This window comes from Lithobates pipiens, unplaced genomic scaffold (assembly GCF_037356315.1).
Source record: "Lithobates pipiens isolate NorthernLeopardFrog02 unplaced genomic scaffold, aLitPip1_a1.2 Scaffold_3, whole genome shotgun sequence".
Lineage (NCBI taxonomy): Eukaryota > Metazoa > Chordata > Amphibia > Anura > Ranidae > Lithobates > Lithobates pipiens.
Genome location: NW_027507790.1, coordinates 197,560,279 through 197,582,718, shown reverse-complemented (window position 1 = coordinate 197,582,718; position 22,440 = coordinate 197,560,279). Strand labels below are relative to the sequence as shown.

Here is a 22,440-nt window from a genome sequence, read left to right as displayed (position 1 = left end):
ATATAAAAACTGATTCTGTACTTGCCAAAATATGCTGCAGAAATCTTCTTCCACCGAGTTTGGCTGCATCCATTTTAACTGTGGGCAGCTGAAGCTGCTGCCTGTTCACTTCCTGGATTTACAGAGGCACCTCTGCAGCTCTCATTGGCCCTCTTATGACTCATCCCCCTCCCTGGTAAAATCTCAGGAGAGAGCGAGAGATTGTGCGGTGCATGATGTCATAAGCCTAGGCTTTTTACCAGACAAGAAACAGGAAGTGAGCTGCATAAGGTATTTATTGGCAGAGTTTTTTTTCTACTATCCAAAGGGCAGTAAAATTTAATAGATGGAAAGTTGGAAAAAATTACTGAAGGTCCACTTTAAGTGGTTAAGCCAGGAAGCGTGCAGTTTTCCTATACTTATGTTTTTGGGTTATTCATTGATCATGTGTTTGGCACACATTTATATACTGTCAAGTAACATTTATTTCTGTGTGGATGTAGATCTACAACTTATAAGCGATATTAAAGTCTCATTTTTGTTTAGTTAAAAATGAACATGTTATACTTACCTGCTCTGTGCAATTGGTTTTACACAGAGCAGCCCAGATCCTCCTCTTCTAGGATCCCTGTTCGGTGCTCCTGGCCCTTCCCTCCTGTTGAGTGCCCCCACAGTAAGCAGTTTGCTATGGGGGCACCTGAGCCAAGCCCCAGCTCTGTGTGTCCATTCAGGCATGAGCTATGACCCAGCCCCGCCCCTTTCTCTCTTCATAGGTTGACTGACAGCAGCGGGAGGCAATGGCGCACCGCTGATGTCTCAGTCAACGAGGAGGGGAGTCCTGAGCAGTCAGGAAACTCCTGCAACATCGGATGCAGCTCAGGTAAGTATTAGAGGGGCTGAGGGGAGCTGCTACACACAGAAGGCTTTTTATGTTAATGCATAGAATGCATTCCTTACTTCCAATCAGCTCACTGAGCTCTGTGGCGTGTTATTTCACCTCTTCGCCTCCTGTTTTCTGAAAACTCAGACAAGCTGCATAAATGCTGTACTTTGAACAGATGTAGTGAAGAAAAGACTGCAGATAAACAGGTAAAACTTACGTAGGAGGATTTGTTTAATCTCTGTGGGGTTGACTAAAACTGGAGGAGAGAGCAAAATATGGTGCAACTCTGCAAAGAAATCAAACCGCTTACAGGATTGTCAAAGCTTCATTGAACAAGCTGAAGTTAGAGGCCGATTGGCTACCATGCACAACATTCCTAGTGCACCCGGTTTAGTAAATCTCCCCCCTATGTATCACCTGAGGCTAGTCACTTCAACAGGTATAGGGTCAAGGATAATAATAAATAATAATAAATATATATATACATTTTTTTTTTTATTTCTGTTAGGTAATGACAGGGTCTCTTTATTGGAATGTTAATTTGCAAAAATAAAAATATAGTATAGAATAAATAAAAAAAAAAAAGATAAAAATTTTTATGTTTAATCTTTTATTGCTTGTACAAAATGTGAAATGTGGTATTAGATTGCAGCACTGGACACTGTTATAAAAACCTGTGTCATGTCTCAGGACTGGGACTATCATTCATGGTCAATCGCAATCATTCCTTCACTCAGACTGATGATGATGATGAGGAGGATCACACATGTGGATCAAAAGGATTTTCCAAGTAAAAAAATACTTATCATGCACATCCATGCTAACAAGCTTACAGTTTCCTGAGTGATCAGCGATAAATCTATGTACATCTGTAGTAAATAAAAAAACAAAAACAAAAAAAAAAAAAAAAAATAAAACTGTACACCCTTTTGTCAGCAAATAATCCCAAATAAATTACAGTAAAAATACAGAGCTTTTTTTCATGATGGGAAGAAAAGTGCAAATGTGGTCCATTGACTGCTAATGGATGCTTGATTGTCAAGTAAATCCTAAGATACCATTGTGTGGTACAGATAGAAATTGTGTTCTTAGCATCAATGATGTTTGTCCTTCACGTGCCCGTTTTGGTGTGCCTTGCCGTTCTGACAAGCTTTCGGTAGCCGTTGTCCTTTGACGTAGGCGTGGAACCAGAAATTGAGAAAGAGGGCCATAAAGATGACTCCATACGAACAGATGACGTAGAGGAAGACCGGGAACTGGTACTGGCAATCCTTCATGAAGAAGAACTGGCAAATGTGCAAAGTGACCATCACAAACTGGGTCTGGAAGAAAAGAAAATATTATTGTCACAGTTTGGCTAAAATGGGGGGGGGGGGGGATCTTCAGTTTTTGCCTAAAATATAGCAGGTCAACGATGTCCATGTTGTAACAAATATGTTTAGCTGAAGATGCAAGTGATGTTCAGTGAAAGCAGATCTTTATCCTCAGGTCATGTCATGCTGCATTGCCTCTTACCCACTTCCTGGACATATACATATAAGTGCTTCTAACCTACGGAAGAATGTTTTTTTACTCACTTCCCTCTGTTTGTATGGAGATGTGTTGTAGGGCTTCCTGTCCAGAGAGAGCCCTGAGACACAGCTGTGCATGCAATGGTTTCCCTGACCATCTGTGCACGTGTAGGGTTTCTTGCACATGTGCAAAAACACCCATCAGAGTCAATTCCTAAACCGTCCCCGTCTTTGCTCAGGTGCAGAAAATCACCTGCACATGCGTAGATGTGCCGATGGGCTCTGTCAGGACCCGCAGCTCAGCAGAACTCATCAGCACATATGCCATGTTTTATTTGGTGGTGTTTTGGAGGGGGGTGGGCAGAGCCAACAGAGGCAGGCTGAAGTTCTGCTTTAAATCATCCTAATGCTGCATTGTATTAATTAAAGCCTAACGCCGCATTTAACCACTTGCCAACTGCAATACGTATATATATATATATATATATATATATACACATACACATACACACACATACACACACACACACACACATTTTAATTTGCAAGTGGTTTACCGTGGTTATGGTTGAAACTATCAGCCATAATACAGATTTTTCAGCTGGCAACTGCCTACCTCACGAATGTGGTCCAAACAGCTCATTAGCCACTGGATTGCTTTCCGAAGCGGCGGGAGGGGACATCCCTACCCTCCTGGCAGTGTTTCTCGTGCTTACAGTTTTCACCTGAAGAAACGATCTGAACAGCTGGTCACAGGGGCAATGGGAGACTAGATAGTCTCTGAATGCCTTAATGGCCTTGGAGGACTGGAGCAACGTCATGTCACGACAGGTCTAGGGGGGGGGAGTAAACAAATTTTTTTTTTTTTTTAAAGCAAACTTTTTTTTGATCTCTTACTTTTAAAAAGTGCAAAAGGAGAGATTTGAGGCATTCACCTAGGCAAGTATAACTGTAATAATAAAAAAAATAAAACACACAAAACAAAAACACACAAAACAAAAACACACTTCTCTTAAGTGCACCCAATAGTGCAGTAAATAGTCAGTTTGGGCCAGCATGACCCAAATCAATTATTTAAAAAGAGACATCAAATGTGGGAGTTAAGGCTTTAAAATGTACTGTATCTTTGCGTGGCATATTTAGCTCTCAACTTTATAGGCATGTTAACTGTCGAGTAGAAGGAAAGGAAAAAAAAAAAAGTTTAATTAAGTTTAACGCTTGGGAAATGACAGTATTTTGCTGATATGAGTTATGTATGAAAAATAAGCGAAGTAGAAAAAAAACAAACACAAAATAGTGAGTATCTAGTATTGAATGTTGTAAAACTATACAACGTGGGTCATTTTGCATATTTAGTGACATATAAAGCTCAACTACTACTAAGTCAGGGCTCGACAAACCCCAGGCGCCAGGTCACCAATGCGACCAGAAATCGCGACCTGGCGCCTAAGCTGCCACCAGCCCACTCACTATCGATGCCCCAGACATGCAGCAGTATTAACACTGACTGCCGTCCTCCTCCCACCTCCACACTCAGCAGCGCCGCGCTGAGTGTGTGAAACTGACAAGCAATGGAGAGAGGAGGATCTGTCAGCCTGATGTCGGGGTGGGCGGGACCCGGCTGGGGTGGGCGGGACCCGGCCGGGGTGGGGGCGGGACCCAGCAGCTATCAAACACCAGCCAGTGGGATCTTGGCGGGCCGCTACGTGTATGTGGCCCGCCCCTTTTCTTAAGCAGCCCAATCGTTGGCTGGTGTTTGATAGCTGCTGTGTCCCGCCCACCCCGACATTAGGCTGAAATCTGACATATCCGCCTCTCTGTTACCTGTCAGTTTCACACCCCGGCTGGGTCCCGCCCATCCCGACATTAAGCTCAATTCTGACAGCTCCTCTGTTACATTTCAGTAACAGAGTGCTCCGTGTGAAACCTGCCACCGCCAACCAGTGCCACCGCCAATCAGTGCCACCTGCCACCGCCAACCAGTGCCACCTGCTAGTGCCAACCAGTGCCACCTGCTAGTGCCAACCAGTGCCACCTGCCAGTGCCAACCAGTGCCACCTGCCAGTGCCAACCAGTGCCACCTGCCAGTGCCAACCAGTGCCACCTGCTAGTGCCAACCAGTGCCACCTGCTAGTGCCAATCAGTGCCACCTGCTAGTGCCAACCAGTGCCACCGCCAATCAATACCACCTGCCACCACCAACCAGTGCCATCGCCAATCAGTGCCAACCAGTGGTACCTGCCAGTGCCACCACCAATCAGTGCCACCTGCCAGCGGCAACCAGTGCCATCTGCCGCCGGCAATCAGTGCCACCGCCAATCAGTGCCACCTGCTAGTGCCAACCAGTGCCACCGCCAATCAATACCACCTGCAACCACCACCCAGTGCCACCTACCAGTGACGTCAGTCAGTGCCATCTGCCACCGCCAATCAGTGCCACCGCCAACCAGTGCCACCTGCCACCACCTACCAATGCCACCACCTACCAGTGCCACCGCCAATCAGTGCCACCTGCCAATGCCAACCAGTGCCACCGCCAATCAGTGCCACCTGCCACTACCTGCCAGTGCCACCAATCAGTGCCAACTAGTGCCATCGCCAACCAGGGCCACCTGCCATCGCCAAACCAGGGCCATCGCCAAACCAGGGCCACCTGCCATCGCCAAACCAGGGCCACCTGCCATCGCCAAACCAGGGCCACCTGCCAGTGCCAAACCAGGGCCACCTGCCAGTGCCAAACCAGGGCCACCTGCCAGTGCCACGTGCCTTCCAGTGGCAACCGGTGCCACCTGCCAGTGCCAGCCAGTTCCATCTGTTGCCAGCCTTACTCTTTCTGGTCAGCCCATACCCCTGATGTAACAGCGTTTCAATGGAGTTATTGACTGGGTGCTCCATTGTGAGTTAGGGATAGGGGGTGAAAATGAGTGGCCTTACCCCGGGAGCTGAAAAAAAAAAAAACTGGCTCCTAACTTTTTTAACTGGCTCCTAATTTCAAAGCAAATTTGTCAACCCCTGTACTAAGTGATATGTACTAATACAGAAATTACTACTTGGTGACAATGTAGTAAATAAAATAAGTTAAATATGTTGATGAAATTATAAAACTGTGTGAAAAAGTAACCCAGGGAATCACTGTAGATGGGGTCTATGTGCTGGAAAGTGTGTGGTAGTTTATTCGATAAAGCAGAGATATGAAATTAGTGGACCTCCAGCTGTTGCAAAACTACAAGTCCCGTCATGCCTCTGCATGTCATGCTTGTGGCTGTCAGACTCTTGCTATGTCTCATGGGACTTGTAGTTCTGCAACAGCTGGAGGTCCACTAACTGCATATCCCTGCGATAAAGAAACCATGCTGGCTGAAAATGAGAAAGCCAGGAACGAAAGTTTTGTTCTTCAGTTACAAGTTATGTTGGACTTTACTACTGACAACTGAAAGCTGGGTCATGTCTGGGTCTTGCATTCTTCTTTTTTTTTTTTTTATAAATTCTTTATTTATTTAGAAACAAGAAAATAGAAGTACAATTCAACTTCAAAAGGAACACGATTAGCTAGTACATGGGTATTGAGGAGTTGAGTCCTGAGAAGGAAACAATATTGTATCAAAAAGGTACAAAGATATCGGTAACCACAATTTTTTCACCATTATATAACAAAATGTTATGAATACATAGCAAATTTAGGATGTTGGGTAGAGGAGACCAGTAGGAAAGAGCAGTTCCCTTGAGCACAAGTTGGAGGGCTGCCTTCTACTACGATCGATCTGTTCTCCCCAACAGCTACATTCATTGTACCATGTCAGGAATTCTGACTAGGCAGTTGCTGCAGCTAGAATATTTGTAAAGTTTCTACATACCAGTTGTATAGAAGTCATGTACTTTTTCCACCACAAGTACTTCTGGTAGGCTGGACCCAGCGCTGACATCCCATAATAAGTGTACATGATCACATGTACAACAGAGTTCACCAATGCGTGGAATGTACCCAAACCACCTGAACCAGAAAAGAAACAAAAAATGGTTACATGCTGGAAACCTGCTCCGGGTCATTTCACCATTGAGACCGACACATTCCGAGACTGCATTTTATAACACAAGAGTTATGATGGTTGACAAGAGTCAGCATTGGAAACAAAGTCATGTTTGGTTGTTTTAGTCAGGGCAGTGTGAGGGGGTTATTTTCTAAAATTGCATGGTGCAAAATCTGATACAACTCTGCATAGTAACCAATCAGCATCCAGATTTTATTGCCAAAGCTTAACCAAACAAAAAAAAGTTAGAAGCCGATTTGGCTACCGTGCACAGCTGCACCCGATTCTGTGTGCTCCAGTTTTAGTGCATTTCCCTGTATGTGTCAACTTGGCCATTATGTATGTATTTTTGCTCTTTGATTAATAATGCTTTTTTTGTTTTTTTAGCAATGTTTTTTCACATGTAGAAATTAACACATCTAAACTGAAGAAAATACCTGCAGCAAACTTGACTCCAAACCACCAGGTCCATGGCATGACGGAATGATGGTACACGTGCAGGAATGTAATCTGACTGTTCTTTTTACGCAATACAAAGAAGATCTAGGAAATAAGAGAAAACAATTAGTTATAAAATTTGAATAAGGACTTTTGGAATCATTGAAAAGGCCAGACTTGCAGCTGTAATTGCAGCGAAAGGTGGTTCTACAAAGTATTGACTCAGGGGGGGCTGAATACAAATGCATGCCACATTTCCCACATATTTATTTGTTAAAAATGTTGGTCTATAACATAAAATCCCAATAAGATACATTTACGTTTTTAGTTGCAACATGACAAAAAATTTCAAGGGGTATGCATACTTTTTCAAGGCACTGTATGTATGTTTGGTAGGAATGATCTGATCAAATCAGCCAATCGCATGGCAGCAACTCAATGCATTTAGGCATCTAGACGTGGTAAAGATGACTTGCTGAAGTTCAAACCAAGCATCAGAATGGGGAACAAAGGAAACTTTAACTTTGAACGTGGTAAGGTTGTTGGTACCAGGTAGGCTGGTCTGAGTATTTCAAACACTGCTGATCTACTAGGGTTTTCACGTACAACCAAATCTAGGGTTTATAGATCACCCAAGGACCACTCCTGTCAGTTAAGAGCAGGAAACTAAGGCTACAATTTGCACAGGCTCACCAAAATTGGAGAATAGCAGATAGGAAAAAATGTTGCCTGATCTGACGAGTCTGGATTTCAGATGCAACTTTCAGCTGGTAGGGTCAGAATATGGCGTATACAACATGAAAGCATGGATCCATCCCACCTTGTATCAGCAGTTCAAGCTGGTGGTAGAATAGTGTGGGGGATTTTTTTCTTGGCACACTTTGGGCCCCTTAGTACCAATTGAGCATCATTTAAAATAGCCATGGCCTACCTGCATATTGTTGTTGACCATCTCTTTATGACTCCAGTGTACCCATCTTCTGATACTACTTCCAGCAAGATAATGCACCATGTCACAAAGCTCAAATCATCTCACCACTGGTTTCCTGAACATGACAATGAGGTCACTGTACTCCAATGGCCTCCACAGTCATCAGATCTTAATCCAATAAAGCACATTCGGAATGTGGTGGAACGGGAGATCCGCATCATGCAGAGGCAGCCGACAATTCTGCAGCAACTGCGTGATGCCATCATGCAAATATGGACACAAATCTGTGAAATGTTTCCAAGACCTTCTTGAATCTATGCCATGAAGAAATAAGGCAGTTCTGAAGGCAAAAGGGGGTCCAACCCGGTACTAGCACAGTGTACCTAGTAAAGTGACTAGTGAATGTATATTGTTTTGTCTAAGGTTTATATAAAACAATAAAAAACAAAATAATGAGCAGATAGAATTTGCATGTGCATTCTATTTTGAAATATAAAAAGGACAAGAAACCCAATGTACAGATGGGGATACTAAGGTGGTCTCAAGCAGACTGGGGGTGACAAATATTGATGTGGTATGGATCTACGGAAGATGGTTTGTTGATGAACAAAATACAGTACAAGATAAAAATCTACACAAGCACCACTGGAACATAGGACCAACTATTTTTCACAAGCTGGCATACATTTGATTAGACTGGGACTCGAGCGCATCTCAGAAAGCACAGGTATCAACAAATACTGGGAGTAGAGCACTTGGCTATATAAGCCATGGTAAGTTGGAAACCTTGCAGGAAGATCTGAACACATTAATGGGGTGGGCAACTACATGGCAAACGAGGTACAATGTGGAAAAATGTGAAATAATGCATTGGGGTGGCAAAAATAGAAATGCAATCTACTCACTAGGGGGAGAACCTCTGGGGGAATCTAGGATGGAAAAGGACCTGGGGATCCTAGTAGATGATAGTCTCAGCAATGGCATACAATGCCAAGCTGCTGCAAGCAACAGAATATTGGCATGCATTAAAAAGGGGATTAACTCCAGAGATACAACAATAATTCTCCCACTCTACACGACTCTGGTCCAGCCACACCTGGAGTATGCTGCCCAGTTCTGGGCACCAGCCCTCAGGAAGGATGGGCTGGAACTGGAGCAAGTCCAGAGAAGGGCAACAAAAACGAATAAAGGGTTTGGCAGTGGCAGTGCGTCCATAAAGGGTGCAGGAGTGCCACACCCTCTCTCCTGGCACCGCTCTATCACCATAGATAGATTCATGCAATGTATGAATCTATCTATGGTCGTCGCTAACACCCCGTATTCAGGTGTCCGGCCCCTTTTCAGGTGCCGGGCACCTGAATTACAGTGGCGGGGGTGTTTTTTGGAAGCACCTGATTAGAGCTGTAGGCTCTAATAGGTGCCCAAAAAAAGTGAACAGTAGGCGTAATGCTGTGCGTTCACTGTTCACTCAGCTGCATGTGAGCCAATCAGGTGCTCGGGTCTGTTACCTGTCATCCGATTGGCTGAAACATCGGGCACTGTGATTGGACGCCTAATAGAGAAGACGGAAGAGAGGATGGAAGAAGACAGCGAGGAGCGTGCAGGACGCCACCACTGACCCGCTGCGAGACAGGTAAGTGCCGGGCGATGCACACTGGCAGCATTTCATGGGGCACAGTAGCAGCAACTGATGGGCAAACTGGCAGCAATTGATGGGCACAGTGGCTGCAATTGATTTTTAATTTTTTTTCCCGCTTGTTTGCGCTAAACCCCCCCCCCCCCCCAAAAAAAATGAGCACCAGCCGTCACTGGGGTCTAGAGGACATTAGTTAAGAGGAAAGGTTACGGGTACAGGGGAGACACTTGTGAGGGTACAAGGTTTCAATGTACAAATACCATACTAGTGACCCCGCAATAGGGATAATACGTTTCCGCGTAAGAGAATTTAATAAGACACGCAGCCATTCACTAAAATTGAAAGAAAAGTGGTTTAACCTTAAACTGCGTAGAGGGTTCTTTACTGTAAGAGCGGTGAGAATATGGAATTCTCTTCCACAGGCGGTGGTTTCAGCAGGGAGCATCGAGAATTTCAAAAACACTATTAGATAGGCACCTGAACGACAACTTACAGGGATAAACAATAAATCAGACACATAGGTTGGACTTGAGTCTTTTTTTAAGCTCACCTACTATGCAACTATGCCACAGAGCCATGCAGCGGAGGGCTGTGATCACTGAGCGAGTGTAATGCAACATTTTATATTTGATTCAAGTATCACATTGCTATACTTACTGTATCAAGTAATTCAATAAACTTTGAAAAAAAGTAAAGCCAGCACGTCCATGCCATCTACAAAGCACAAGGAGGAAACAAATTAAAATTTAATTTAAGTTCTATTTAAAGAACAACTTTTTAAACAATTCTGAAACTGAGTCTACATCCTCTAATGACAATGCATCCAAGATTTTATTGCATGGATGATGCCAAGGAAGATGTATTCAAAAGACTTCTGTTGACACAGCTGGACTGCAGTTAGTGACAGAATTCTCTTCCAAACATAACAATTCATAAAGGGAATTCAATGCTCCTGCACCACTTTTTTGGTGTTAATCTCTTATTTGATAGCGCCAAATTCACAAGGCATATGTGACACTTTAGTTCTGACGACTTAAGGAGCCAATTCAAGTAATTCTAAAATATGCCACTTCTACATTGTGGCACAATGTTTGCACCAAATTCAAAATGAAATACAAAAAGTAGTGCGAATAAGGACCAACTCCCTTTTGGCATACAGAGAGAGATCCTGGCGCAGACAGGATTCCAAAAGTGGCGAAGCATGTGCAAAATTCAAGTACACGTTCTAGACAGGTATCAAAGTTAGGCGCACCCTGCACTGCTTTTAGAATGCATGCAAGACACGTTTCCAAAAGCTGTGTGTGAATTCTAGATTTTAGGGCAGCCTTTCTCAACCTTAACACGGAGGAACCCTTGAAATACTTCTCCAGTCTTGGGGAACCCCTGCTAAAAATTAGAAATCTACAACTCACGATATATTAGTGTGATGGTCAGTGGGAAGAATGGTCCTTACACTTGTGGTCATTGGGAAGAATTACCTCCTTTAACATATAGTTAAAAATATCAATGGTGACAGTGGGAACTTATTTGAGTGGAAGAAATGGCCCAATGCTGAAGGAAACCCTAGCAACCTCTGGAGGAACCCTAGGGTTCCACGGAACCCTCATTGAGAATCACTGTACTAGGGCATGGGGGCTGAGCACCCATGTTCTAGGGCATGTGTCTAACATGATAACATAGCAACAAGCATGCAAGGCCATCTTCCAGAGCCTGTACATTTATTTATTAATTACCCTTATTTATAGACCAACAATCCTTTGGGGATTCAAAGTAGGAGTCAGACCTGCAAAGGTAAACCCATTGTCTATTGTGGCATGTCCCTTATGTCAGCACAATTGGGGAGAAATATCACAGACATCAGAAGCCAATAATTTGAATTAGATATCCTCGCTTGTACATGAACCCCTTTGGGTTTTTTTACAGACCAATAATGATCACCACCTTCTCACCATGGAGGAAGACAAAATATCAGCAGTGGGGATATAACCTGAAAAGGTTCTAATGCTCACCCTATCCAATCCCAAAACAAACTTGTGAGAAAAAAAAAAAAAAAGCTTTACCATGCAAAACGGAAGTGTTAATCAAATGCAGATTTGGGAAAAAATAAACAAATAAATAAAAATTGGGAAAGTGTCCCTGAACCAATAATGTATATTCTAGCTTTAAAAGACGTTGGGGAATTAAAGAAAACAAAAAACAACCATACTCACCTAGCCTCAGTCGCATACTCAGTCCGATACTGCAGCTGTCACCTTTAAAACCGAGAACTGAGCGATCACCTCCGATTGCTCGGTTCTTGGTCAGCGGCTCTCTGCTCTATCCCTCCCGCACCGGGCTGACTCAGTCTCCCAGCAGCACGCTGATCTGGGTGGATGCCAACATTAAATTGGGGGATCTCTCCAGGAGCTGGGCCAGCTTAGTGACGTCAGTCATCAGGGGACTTTAGACCACTTTCTGCTGGATCCGAGTCACAGAAGTGCATAACTAGTGCGTACTGTGGGCAGGTAGACAGAACAAAACTCTGGATAGCTGCACACAGGAGAAAGACTTGAAATCCCGTCTTTTATTGAAATAACGTAGGTCACATCAAATCATATCATCCACAGCAAAAAGGTAACAGGGACCAAAAAGGTAACAGGGACCAAAAATCTGACGCGTTTCGCACTGTGATCACTGTGTCTACCTGCCCACAGTGTGTGTAACAGCCAGCACCTGGGGCTCATCAATAGGAGGAAAAGCTTTTGCCCTGGAGGGCTGCTTTGGAGCGGTGGTTTTTCTTCTCTATCAATCAGAACTAGTGCGTACTTATGTGACCCACAGAAGTAAGGCCACAAGAACTTTGGCCCAGGTGTAGGTGTGTGTATTCACAATATTTGATTTCCTTCTTAATAGTTTTTCTAGGCACAATGAATCTGTGTGTGTGTGTGTGTGTGTGTGTGTGTGTGTGTGTGTGTGTGTGTGTGTGTCCTAAAAACCTACAGATGCATTGGCGTTTTGTGTCAAAGATCTTTTTTATTTATTTATTTTTTGCGAAGGTTACAGTTTTAGGAAAAGCTCTTGGAGTATACAGTCTGTTTCTAAGGTCAAAGCAGTACAGATACAAAAGATTTAGCTAAATGAATCTGCAAATTCAACAATTTCTGGGGAAAAAATTGCAAATAAAGTATCAATTGTGGTTTTTTTTGTGTCAGGTATCTGTATGTAAAGTATTTCTGATGGCTGTGGAATGTAGCATTTGAATTTTAAATAGGATCTTGATAGAGTTGTGCTTTGTTGTTATAGCTCTATACAAGCCAATGTATTACAGAATAATGTAAAACATGCAGGTTATTTTTTGTGCATCTGGCTTGGTTCTAAACCAGAAACCCATGTACAGGAACTCTTATAAAAAAAATATTATAAATATATATATATATATATATATATACACACATATACACATACATATATACATACATATATACACACGCTTTTGTTGCAATGCCTCTTCTACAATAAAAAGTACAATTGCCTGCCTATTTTCAATCCTCTGTGAAATTTACACGAAGCTGCGCATGTGCAGCTCAGTTTAAACTCCAGCACAGTGCCAGTACAAATGCACTCCTTCCCTGGCCAATCAAAACTGAACCCGGAAGAACCAGAGAAGAAGAGGACAGCCCCACTGTCAGGTGTCAGATCACTGGAAATAAGGTAAGGATGTGTGCCTTTAATTATGCCTTAAAGTGGATGTAAACGCTCTCCTATACCCAGTGAAGTGAACAGCCTCAGATGATACACAAGGATGAAACAAATCTCCCTACATAAGTTTTACATGTATATCTGCCGCTTTCAGCTCCTTATATTATTTTAAAAGTGTACATTGAGTTAGAAATATTTCTTCCTGTTTCAGCAGTGGGAGGGGAGTCTGGGTATACACTGTGTGAGAGCTGATTGGAGGAAAGGCACACACCCCTCCCTCCACATAGGCAGAGAAACAAAGAAACTTGTACTGTGAATAGACAAGCTCTCCGAGTTACCTTCCCCAACACAAAATTTCCAGTTGCTTTTACCTCCTGTGTCAGAGAACTTGGCAGAATGTATCATGCCGATAACAGGGGAACGGTGCAGCAGAAAGACACAGGACTTGGAGAGAGATAAGTAAACACTACAGCTATATGTGCCTAGGTGAGATTTCCTGAATGGGGTTTACAATCACTTTAAGCCTCATTAACACCATAATGGATAAGTTAACGTGTTGATATTAGATTTGTGCTGCTGCTTTAGCATGAGCAGCAAGATGCAGGTCCATACAGCCAAAATGCAACATGCATTATTTTTGTCCAATGTAATGCAATCCATCAATATAAATAGGTTCCATTGTAAACATTAGATTTATCTTGCCTGAACATCATATTAATTAGGAAACACATAATACTGTATATGTTCATCCTTTCATCAAACACTGAACATAATAATGTGGACTGTATGATACAAGAAATAAAGGCCATTTACAGAGTATTTGTATATTAGAAAATTCTTCTTTTGTATCACGCAGTGTGATTATCAAGCTCAGACCTTGCAAGCTTTCTTAGTCCTATCTTCTAACTCAGCTGGTTTACAAAGTTATTTGCTTTACCGTCACCATTTACACATTTCACTGCTCACAGGAGCCGGTTATCATAAATCATTGACTTACACGAACAGCCTGCGGTGACCTGGAGTAGTCCACAATGTCACATTGGAAGGTATATCCCGTAGCCCAGCCTGCCATGAGGAACTGCAATGAAAAGCAAAGCATAGCTTACGACAAGGTTATCAATCTGAAATAAGGTTATAATACTCGTTACTCAAAACTAAAATAAAATTGTGGAAAAAAAATTTAATCTTTGGCTGGCTTTAATCGTTAACATGTATGATTAACACTTGTGCATGTTAACTGAATATCTGGCACAGATACAGGAAACAAGTGTTGGAAAGGTCAGAAGTTTTTAACCACTTGCCGAACAGCTCACGCCAATATACAGTATCTCACAAAAGTGAGTACACCCCTCACATTTTTGTAAATATTTTATTTATATCTTTTCATGTGACAACACTGAAGAAATTACACTTTGCTACAAAGTAAAGTAGAGAGTGTACAGTTTGTATAAATAACTGTGCGCCCCTCCCCACCCCCCCCAAAAAAAAAATAACTCAACACACAGCCATTGGTTTCGAAACCACCAGCAACAAAAATGAGTACACCCCTAAGTGAAAATGTCAAAATTGGGCCCAAAGTGTCAATATTTTGTGTGGCCACCATTACTTTCCAGCACTGCCTTAACCCTTTTGGGCATGGAGTTAACCAGAGCTTCACAGGTTGCCAATGGAGTGCTCTTCTACTCCTCCATGATGACATCACGGAGCTGGTCGATGTTATAACCCTTGCGTTCCTCCACCTTCTGTTTGCGAATGCCCCACAGATGCTCAATAGGGTTTAGGTCTGGAGACATGCTTGGCCAGTCCATCACATTTACCCTCAGCTTCTTTAGCAAGGCAGTGGTCATCTTTAAGGTGTGTTTGGGGTCGTTATGTTGAAAAGCTGCCCCGTGCCCCAGTCTCTGAAGGGAGGGGGGAATCATGCTCCGCTTCAGTATGTCACAGTACATGTTGGCATTCATGGTTCCCCCAATGAACTGTAGCTCCCCAGTGCTGGCAGCACTCATACAGCCCCAGACCATGACACTCCCACCACCATGCTTGACTGTAGGTAAGATACACTTGTCTTTGTATTCCTCACCTGGTTGCTGCCACTCACGCTTGACATCAGAACCAAATAAGTTTATCTTGCTCTCATCAGACCACAGGACATGGTTCTAGTAATCCATGTCCTTAGTCTGCTTGCCTTCAGCAAACTGTTTGCAGGCTTTCTTGTGGATAATCTTTAGAAGAGGCTGTGTGTGGCATATGGTCTGACCACTGATAGGCTGACCCCCCCCCCCCCTCCCCCATCCTCTAGAGCAATGCTGGCAGCACTCATATGTCTATTTCCCAAAGACAACCTCTGGATATGATGCTGGGATGATAACCATGCAGTCCAATTTGATGCAGTGTGCGGCGTATGGTCTGAGCACTGACTGGCTGCCTTTCCACCCCTTCAACCTCTGCAGCATTGCTGGAGGCACTCACACGTCTATTTCCCAAAGACAACCTCTGGCTATGACACTGAGCATGTACACTTAACTTCTTTGGTGGACCATGGCGAGGCCTGTTGTGAGTGGAACCTGTCCTGTTAAAGTGGTTGTAAACCCTTACAACCCACTTTGACCTACAGGTAAGCCTAGATTAAGGCTTACCTGTAGGTCCAAGAAATATCTCCTAAACCTATACGGTTTAGGAGATATTTACAAAAAGACAGGCGCACGCAGCGCGCCGCTGATCATAGCGATAAGCCGCTCGTGTGGGCTCCCGTGCATGCACGGGAGTGATGTCATCGCGGCTCCGGCGAATCACCGCTTTGGTCATTAAGGGGGTGAAACCTTCAGGGGGCGAAGTGGTTAAAGATACTGTAATTATGACTACCAACCATAAAAGAAAAAGTTGATAGAGCTTTTGATTAACATTACTGTGTGCATGCAGAGAAACATATAGACATTTACTCAAAACATATTTATACTGGATTTAAAGCGGTTGTAAACCCTTACATATACCCAGTGAAGTGACTGGCCTCAGGTTAAACACCGAGATGAAAGAAAGCCTTCTCCAGAGTTGTTTAAAGTGCACAGTTTACACAGCATTTCTTAGCTTCAGAAGGCAGGGGGCGGGGATGTTGCACAGCATAGATCGTATGTGCTATAGATTGAGATGTATACACACACTATAGAAGGATATGCTTAGTTCATTTTTTATTTCAGAGGTTTACAAACACTTTAAACCCCAAAATAAAATTTGTTACATACTGCAGCTTACCAGTCTCTAGATATGGTGGCTGCATTAGCTTTCTTTTCAAGGTTCAGAAGGCAGATGTTTGGAATCAAGCTTCCAAGACAACCAAGGCTGCCACCATAGAAGCAGTAGGGGAGAAAAAAAAAAAAAAAAAAAAAAAGCATAGACATGAAAAATAAATAAATAATAAAAAAAAAAGTGAAGGGTCTTTACAGGATTACCAGATGAAAAAGGATAAGGCCCCTTTCACACATGTCCGTATTTCATCAATCCGTTTGCGGATGAAATACAGACATACATGCATCCCTATGGGATAGCGGGTGTCTGTGGATGAACATCCGCTGACACCCAATATCGTCCGTCTCCGCTATGGTCCGATTCTGCAGACGGAGGAAAATCCTATTTTTCTATCCGTCTGCAGAGCGGATCGGATAAACACAGACAGACGGCCCATGTTCATCCGATCCCCCATAGACGAGAGCGGAGATCTGACAGGGTGGTCCCTGAACAGTGTGCAGGGACCGCCCTGTCATCAGCAAGCTCAGCGGGGATAAACGGAGCAATCCCCGCTGAGCAAGCGGATCATCACGGGGTGGATCATTACAGATCCGTCTCATGTGAAAGGGGCCTAAGGAAAAAATAAAGAAAAACGAATGCAGCCACTAAAATATAAGGACTGTGAGCTGCAATATATTACATTTTTGGATTTAGATACATGAGGTGTGTTATTAAACTTAATTTTTTCCCGCAAAATTGATAAAATTAATAATGCCTCTGTTGGAGTCTGCCTGCTCAGCAGGGGATCTGTCTGATCTGATCTCCGCTGAGCAGGTGGCTGTTCCGTGTCCCATAGACACAGCACACACTCCTCTATAGGCGGTCAGATGTAAACAGACCACCTGTCCGTTTACACCCGACTGCCATCCGATCTGATCCATCTGTTTATGGAGGCTCCATACAGGAGACTGGGGGTCCAATCGGGGCCACCTGAAAAACTGACAGGTGCACCAGATGAGTCCAGCCCATGTGAAAAGGGCCTGTTCATTCTGGTGCTGCTACAGTCTTATTTACAAGCAAATACCTGGTGATCTGCCAGTTCCCTTCACCTGCCTGCAGAATTCTGACCATTCCAAACACAGAAGCATATCTAGTATATTGTGCTCAGTTTGTTGATCAGAGTCCTCAGACTTTGTGACGGTTGTCTCAGACAGCTGTTAAAAATACCTGGGCAGTAGCTGTATCTGATTGCTGGAAAATTTTCCAGCAGATTCCTTTTTTTTTTGTCAAACAAAGCAGGCAGACATGGCCACCCAGTGAGCAAATTTCGGTCTGTTCCTAAAGAACCAGTTAAAATTTGCATGGCAAATGGCTGGTTTTAGAGGCTGGTGGGAGGAGCCACAGCACCTAGCAGGAGACACACTATCTGATACACCCAAAAATGTTAGAAACCAGCAGCTCCTGGAGATCAACTTATCCCGAGAATGATGCTGCAGCTATCCAACATCAGCTCTAAGCCTGATGACTGCTAAGTTCTTGGCCTGTTTGGAGCTGAGAGCAGTGACTGTTAGTCATCGCTCTCTACTCTGTTACGCTCACTGGAGACCCAGTCTGGGGAGGGGTTGGGCACATCTGTCAGTTAGGCAGCCGGGTGGATCTCAACATTATTATTGGGATCTGTCCAGAGCCTTGAGTGGCTCTGCCATGTCAGCCAATAGTGGCCAATAGCCCGCTTTTGGCTGATTCTGGGGCACAGGAAAGCAAAGTGCTCTTTCACATCCAAGAAGTGTCTGGTGCCCAATGACTTTTACCACCTTTGCACCCACTATGCCTCACAACCCACCACATATTGAAGGATGTCAGCTATCTTTGGCCGTGAAGGTTCACATTAGACTGGAAGAGGTCAGGAGATTCTGCTACACTTATTTTACCCGCTGAACTGCAACTCAATTTATAACATTTGTATCGTGGTTTTTTTCCTGGAGTTTATATTCTGTTTGTCATATCATTTAAAATACAGCAGAACCTCGGGTAACGCGGTTAACAAGCGTTTTGAAAGACCAGCATCTTATTTTTATTTTTATTTATAATAACTCTGACTCGGTTTGTGAGAGTGTTGTCTCCCAAAACCAGCAGAATTCAAACTAATAGGGGGTGTAGTACTGCATTTGGCCAGAGGTGCGGGGGTGACAGTCGGAACATTTCGGAAATACTCAGATTCCGAGTTCAGCCGAGCTGTCTGAGTATTTCCGAGGCTCTCCAAGGCCCCCCCACCTCTGGCCACATGCGGTATTGCATGCAATACAAGTCAATGCAGAACAGATTATCTTCGCTTCCATTAAATTCTATGGGTAAACTAGCATTGATATGCAAGTGCTCTGTATTACAAGCATTCTCCTGGAATAGATTATGTTCGTAAACCAAGGTTCCACTGTACACCCATCATAACAATTATAGACCCTTCATTTCTTTGTACAGTAAGTGGACAAACTTACAAAATATGCAGAGGATCAAATAATTATTTTTCCCCACTGTTCCAAGAACACAGATGCATGCACGCATTGTACACCTACATCAAGTCCTAGTCAGTATCACAAAGAAGCAATCAGAAAATCATGTTTGAAATAGAGCAATGATCCCAATTAAGACTGATAAGTGTAGATTGCTGAGAGAGGAATTTTTAACAAGTACAAGAGCAAAAGGTGTACTTGCCTATCTTAGCCTAAACTTCTTACACCCCTCCATTAATTTTCTAAGGGTCATGTCTTGAATATACTTAGTGTGAACTTACTTCATAGCACATGTACAAGGAGAAAATAACCATGGATAAGTTATACACAGCCATTATCCTATTCAAATCAAAAGGTTTTCTGTTCTCCATTAGCCGGGGACCCAACGAAGTGACAAAATAAATATATGCCAAAATAATGATCGTCTGGGGGATTGGAGAGGACATGAGTGGCCAGTCCTCCACACGTGGATCTAGAAAGATTAAAACAAAAAACACTATCATTTTAGGTTACACTCACAATAACTTATAGTACAAAAAAAACAATAAAATAGAATACGATTAATTCACTCAATTACATTTATTTCATTTATGGTTAGAACCTGCATCACCTGCTGGAGGTACTGTGGTTCCCTGAGCTGAAGCATGCAGATCCAGTGGCCATCAGTAGTTCAGAAGGTATATACTGTAACCCATCCCTCGATTTGCATTTTTGCCTGTTAACCAGATACCCTTTTGCCTATTCATCCTGATCCTGATTTCTGCCATGATCCTGTAGCCTGCCATCTCTTGTCTGCTCCCATTGGTCCTGATCCCAGTCCTAGTGTCCAACTTGACAGTTCCTTGCGCTGCCCCTTTACCTAGGCCCACAGGTATGGTGGAAAACTCTGGAATGTAGAGAGGCTTATTATATAAAGGGCTGCGCCCCTGCCACAATTGCTGCCAATAAATAAGCAACTGAGCTTCACTTCCCCCACTCCCATCGCAAGTACTTTGTTTTTGGTATGTCAACCCCAGATCCGGGGCCAAAATTTTTACTCCAACTTTCTAAAGCCTGTCATAGATGGTTTGAATCTCAGTTGCGTTCAACAGAGACCAGACAAGATTTGAACCATTTATGGGCAGGGTGATTGTACACAAGTCGGTCGATCAAGTTGGTACAATCAGCCTGTTGGATTTTTTTTTTTTTTTTTTTATGTGATTCTTGCCACTAGCAATAATCACGAGTTCTCTTGGCAAGCATGGTTCCCCCTTCCTGGGAGAACACAATAGCTTAGTGTTGATGGGGGGGGGGGGGGAGGAATTAAGTTATTTTTTTCTCCAACCCATGGTTTGAGGAAAATAAATAATCACACCATCTTTGGCCGGCTTTATATTTACATCTATGTCAGTTTTTAAAAAAGGATTATAGCACCTGAAAAGTGCAAAGAGAAGTGATGATTTTATCTGCACAGTGAACTTTCATGGATATCTAGACTCTTTTGTCCTATGGCCACCACCAGCCTGAGCCTCAGCACAAAAGTCTTTTGGCTCCATCGCCTGGAAGGTTTTCTGGGTTAGGCAAGTGAAGGATGGTTATCAGAAAGCTTGTGGTGGCAGATGGCTCTGTACACACAATAGGGGAAAAAAAACATTGATAATGTGTGTAGACTGAGGAACGTAGCACTACTCTTCTGTGGACCTCTCCTTTGCCCATTGTAGAAGCACCACATGACCAATCATGAGACTTGTGGGCTTGGCATACTGTGGGGAATCTGCTGCTGGGTGACTGCTACATTAGGTCTCTACGAGATGCATAACACCTGGGAGAACACCGTATATTTGGTTCAGATCCAGGAGAAAAACCCGAACATCTAGTGCCTCCCAAGACTCCTGTGTGATTTGAAATCTATAGCGGTCACAGCAATCTCCAAGTCACAAACTCAGTTCACCAGACTTCACCTACAGTAGAAACTACACCTTTCAGTGGACTGACCCTTTAAGATATGAAAAATATACAAAAAACATTTAAATAGCCAGAAAGGGTTAAGGACGCTGCTCAGAGCAACAATTCCTTTAATCCTGACCTAGAGGACCTTCTTCCTTCTTCAGCCACCATGCTGTGTAGGGGCTTAGAATTTCATATTGTGTGCCCACTGCACTGTCACAAGTACAATAATGTATTGTGTTCACTGACTAACAGGCCATGATCAACATAGCGAGGGCACATACTCCCCCAAACTCTGCAATCAACTTTTCTTCTTTCTTTGCTCTAAACTACTTCCACTGTAATGTCAGGCAATCTTTTCCCGATAGCTGCTCATAGTGACCAAAATCATCCTCTGTATAAATAAATATGGGAGGCGGAGAGTAGGAATTTAGATGTGGACCAGCATTAATACAAATGGCTACACTTTTCACAGAGCAGTAAAAGCCTACATCCGGAAAATTAAAGTGGTTGTAAAGGCCCAACTTTTTTTTACCTTCATGCATTCCCAAGAGTCCAATGGCCAGGGCAAAAATTATCAATTGGAATCACTGCAATACTTTGTTAATAAATATGATTACATTTTGGATGGGATTATGAGATTATATGCAAAAAGAGATGCAATTGATGCCTTAAGATCATAAAACTAGGATTGTATCTTAAATTATTGTTCGAAATCCAGGTCCCCGTGTGTGGCATATCATTTTTATCGATCAATCATTTATCAAAAAGAGTGTATGAACACGATTACTGTCCAGCTCTACAGGCCTGTTAAGGCTGGTGCTTATCTTTGGTTGGAGACTCGGCTTCAAGAAAGAGGGGGAAAAAAAAAGCTGAAAAAAATTGGTAAAGTACGTCTAGGTTTACATTTTTCCTTAGAAAAAAAAAAGGTTAGAACCTCTTTTACAGTTGTCCAGGGCTCTGTTAAAAGGATTTCCCTAATTTCTGTCCTAGTAACAATGGTTTTGCCAGATAGGAAGTAACAGGGACCTAAACAGCAATAAGAAGCTGAGAGGGATCTAGCCTTCCCCTATTCTACTAAAAAAATATTTTTATATTTGTGTCCAAGCAGTTGACGATTTACCATCATTTCCTGTCTGTCACCAGCACAGGACGTGAGGGGAAAACAAAAGATTGAAAACATTTTGGCTACTGGATAGAAAGTAGGCCACCAAAATGATAAAAACACATTTTGGCTGGACATACACTTTAAGAAAGCTAAAGGGAAGGTAGGCAGTGGCAGCAGGACTTCTCAATGCCCCCATGTAACTTCTCAGGCTATTTTCAGGCCACACCATTGTGACTCCTGTTCTTTGCCCACTGTTGCTGCCCTTGAGTGCTTTCCTTCGTATAGCTGACAAACCTTCTCACATTCTTTCACTTTTATGACTGGTTGTTTCAGCCGACAGATAACCGAAACAGCCAACAAGCTAATGGTGACCAAAGAGTAAGGAGGAATTCTGAAAACATTACCAGAAAAATGGTCATCAAAGAGGCAATTATCACCTCTGAGGAGACATTAGACGACCCTAGAGACATCTCTCACTTTTTTAGAAGGTAGTTTATACATTATTAAGCCTATATGTAGACTAGGACGCAAGCAATACAATAAGAGGCAGTACAACCACCTTCATGACATTGATGTTGACTTTGCTGCTG

General features: G+C 43.1%; 1 protein-coding gene across 1 annotated transcript in view; it reads right to left on the bottom strand.

Annotated features, from left to right (window-relative positions):
• Window positions 1-1,455: 1,455 nt before the first annotated feature.
• Window positions 1,456-22,440, bottom strand: part of ELOVL7 (ELOVL fatty acid elongase 7) — a 53,147-nt gene continuing 32,162 nt past the window's right edge. The window contains exons 3-8 of the mRNA XM_077462683.1: window positions 19,098-19,288; window positions 14,082-14,162; window positions 10,064-10,120; window positions 6,839-6,944; window positions 6,228-6,364; window positions 1,456-2,184 (exon numbers count right to left, since the gene is read on the bottom strand). Of these exons, the coding sequence (XP_077318809.1) occupies window positions 1,957-2,184; window positions 6,228-6,364; window positions 6,839-6,944; window positions 10,064-10,120; window positions 14,082-14,162; window positions 19,098-19,288 (800 nt within the window). The 3' untranslated portion in view covers window positions 1,456-1,956. The remainder of the gene's footprint in view (window positions 2,185-6,227; window positions 6,365-6,838; window positions 6,945-10,063; window positions 10,121-14,081; window positions 14,163-19,097; window positions 19,289-22,440) is intronic.